The sequence below is a fragment of the Galeopterus variegatus genome, unplaced genomic scaffold, assembly GCF_000696425.1.
Source record: "Galeopterus variegatus unplaced genomic scaffold, G_variegatus-3.0.2 Scaffold2075, whole genome shotgun sequence".
NCBI lineage: Eukaryota > Metazoa > Chordata > Mammalia > Dermoptera > Cynocephalidae > Galeopterus > Galeopterus variegatus.
Window position 1 is genome coordinate 257,001 of NW_007728186.1, and position 2,067 is coordinate 259,067.

Genomic DNA, 2,067 nt, shown 5'->3' on the forward strand with positions numbered 1-2,067 from the left:
CACTAGACAATGAGCTTCTTGAGGTCAAGAACTAAGTTTTTATTCATGTTTTGCATTTCGGGTCCTCTGCACAATGTCTGACACATGGTAAGCCCTCAATAAATGTTTGTTGAGTGAATAAATAAGAATGCAAACTAACAAAACAAAGTGCTACAAAAAGCAGAGAGAGAAAAGTGTGTGTGTGGGGAGTAATGTGGGCAGACTATAGAGGGGATCCTGTTTAAAATGGGTAAAATTTGCCTGAGTCTTGCAAGATGAGTACACTTCACTCAGGTGGGGTACAGTGAAGGGCTTTCCAGGCACAGGTTACCACAATGGCAGTCACAGGGACCTGAAAATGCATGGCATGTTTAGAGAATAGCCAGGTGGCTTTCAAATGGGGACCAGGGGCTTGAGGGAACTTGCAGTGGAGGAGGTCACAGAAGGGCCCTGGGGTCAGACTGGGGAAGGCAGGAGGCTGCCAGGCAAAGGAATTTGGATTTTAGCCTGTGGGCTGTGGGATACTGTTGAGGGTTTATAGGAGGAGGAGTATTGCCAGGCCAGCAACATTTGGCTGATGTTGCAGAGAATGAGCTGGAAGAGAGGACTGGAGTTAGAAACCTATTGTGATAGTCCAGAAGAGAGATGAAGAGGAGCTGAACTGCGGTAGCAGGAAATGAGAGGTTGGGATGAACTTAAAAAACAAAAGAGAAAAAAGATAAGAAATAAACAACCAGAAAAAGTGATTGAGTAGTGTGTAAGTGGAAGCAGAAAAGGGAATAAATGAAAAATTACTCTAAGCTTGGGTAATGAGATATCACAGGTAGTCAGAAAGAGAAGTGTACATTTTTCTTCCTGGGGGGCAGGGGGAGTGAGAGGGCAGGAGTGAATTTAATTGCAGATATTTTGAGTACAATTATTCTTGCCTCAGATGTTATAATTTATATTTTACTTCAACATTAATACTTGGTTATACCACCTATTGCCTTATAATGTTAAAGTGGAGAACTCTGAATAGTTAATAGATGCTGGTGAACTACTAATTTGATAGTTAATTACCTATTAAATGTTAACTCTACTACTTAATAAGATGATCTAAATACAAAAGCCAATTATCCCTGCCTGTCATGTACTTTTTAGTTGTATTTGAAACATTTGCTATATTATTTTATTCATAACATATTTCAAATGTACATCTTATCTACTTCTCTACCAGAGCCTTGAAATAGTTATTTTAGGGGCTAACTGAAAATAAAAACATAGAACATTATCCTGCCACTGAGACAAAGACATTTCTTCCAGTTAAAGCTGCTCTCATCTCACTTCCTCTCATGCTGCATTTACACATTTTAATTGCTTTATAATTATAGGAAACACAAGCAGCAGCAAACCCCAGGTTGTTTTGTCATGTTGTCTTCATCCAGAGACTGTAAAAATCTTGATTCTGAGAGAAAGAGAAAACAAATTTATGTCAAAGGAAATATCTCAAAACCAAGGTCAAAGATCACAGCTAAAATTTTGAAAACTTAAGAAACCTCTGTCTGATTCAAATTCTCACTTCCTTTCTCTTAGCTCGGAATATCAAAGAGGAATAAAACTAAAAATGAATGATATACTTTCAAAATTCAGGGTCATTGAAATTTGAGTGACTTAGAGAAATACAACTATCAGTGTTAAATCCATTTTCAGATTCATTATGCAATATCAGACACCAATTAAAGAATGAAGAAAGAAACTGATTTCACTCAGAGTATTACTCCTGGAAATCTTACCTCCAAAATCAGCCACCACAGCATGCCCATCCTCATAGAGAAGAATATTGTGACTGTGAAAAAAGTAGACTTTGAATAAGCTTTACTATTTCAAAGTTTAATTTGCCCCTCAAGGAAGAGAACAATAATCATCATTTGTTTGACCCAAGGACCAAATGGGTTCCAAAAGGCTAACTCTAATTTTCTTAGTTTTGCTATTTCAGAAGAGATATTTACAAAATGTGATCATGTTCTGTCCAGCATTGAAATTATAAAGAATTCCTATTTTAGACAAATTCTCTAAACTTGTCAAAAAGACCCATTAGCTGAAGATGAG

At 37.2% G+C, this 2,067-nt stretch overlaps 1 protein-coding gene across 1 annotated transcript in view; it reads right to left on the reverse strand.

Annotated features, from left to right (window-relative positions):
* Window positions 1–1,806, reverse strand: part of LOC103596698 (serine/threonine-protein kinase TNNI3K-like) — a 114,153-nt gene extending 112,347 nt beyond the window's left edge. The window contains exons 1-2 of the mRNA XM_008580392.1: window positions 1,752–1,806; window positions 1,371–1,423 (exon numbers count right to left, since the gene is read on the reverse strand). Coding sequence (XP_008578614.1) covers window positions 1,371–1,388 — 18 coding nt within the window. The 5' untranslated portion in view covers window positions 1,389–1,423; window positions 1,752–1,806. The remainder of the gene's footprint in view (window positions 1–1,370; window positions 1,424–1,751) is intronic.
* Between the last annotated feature and the right edge of the window lie 261 nt (window positions 1,807–2,067).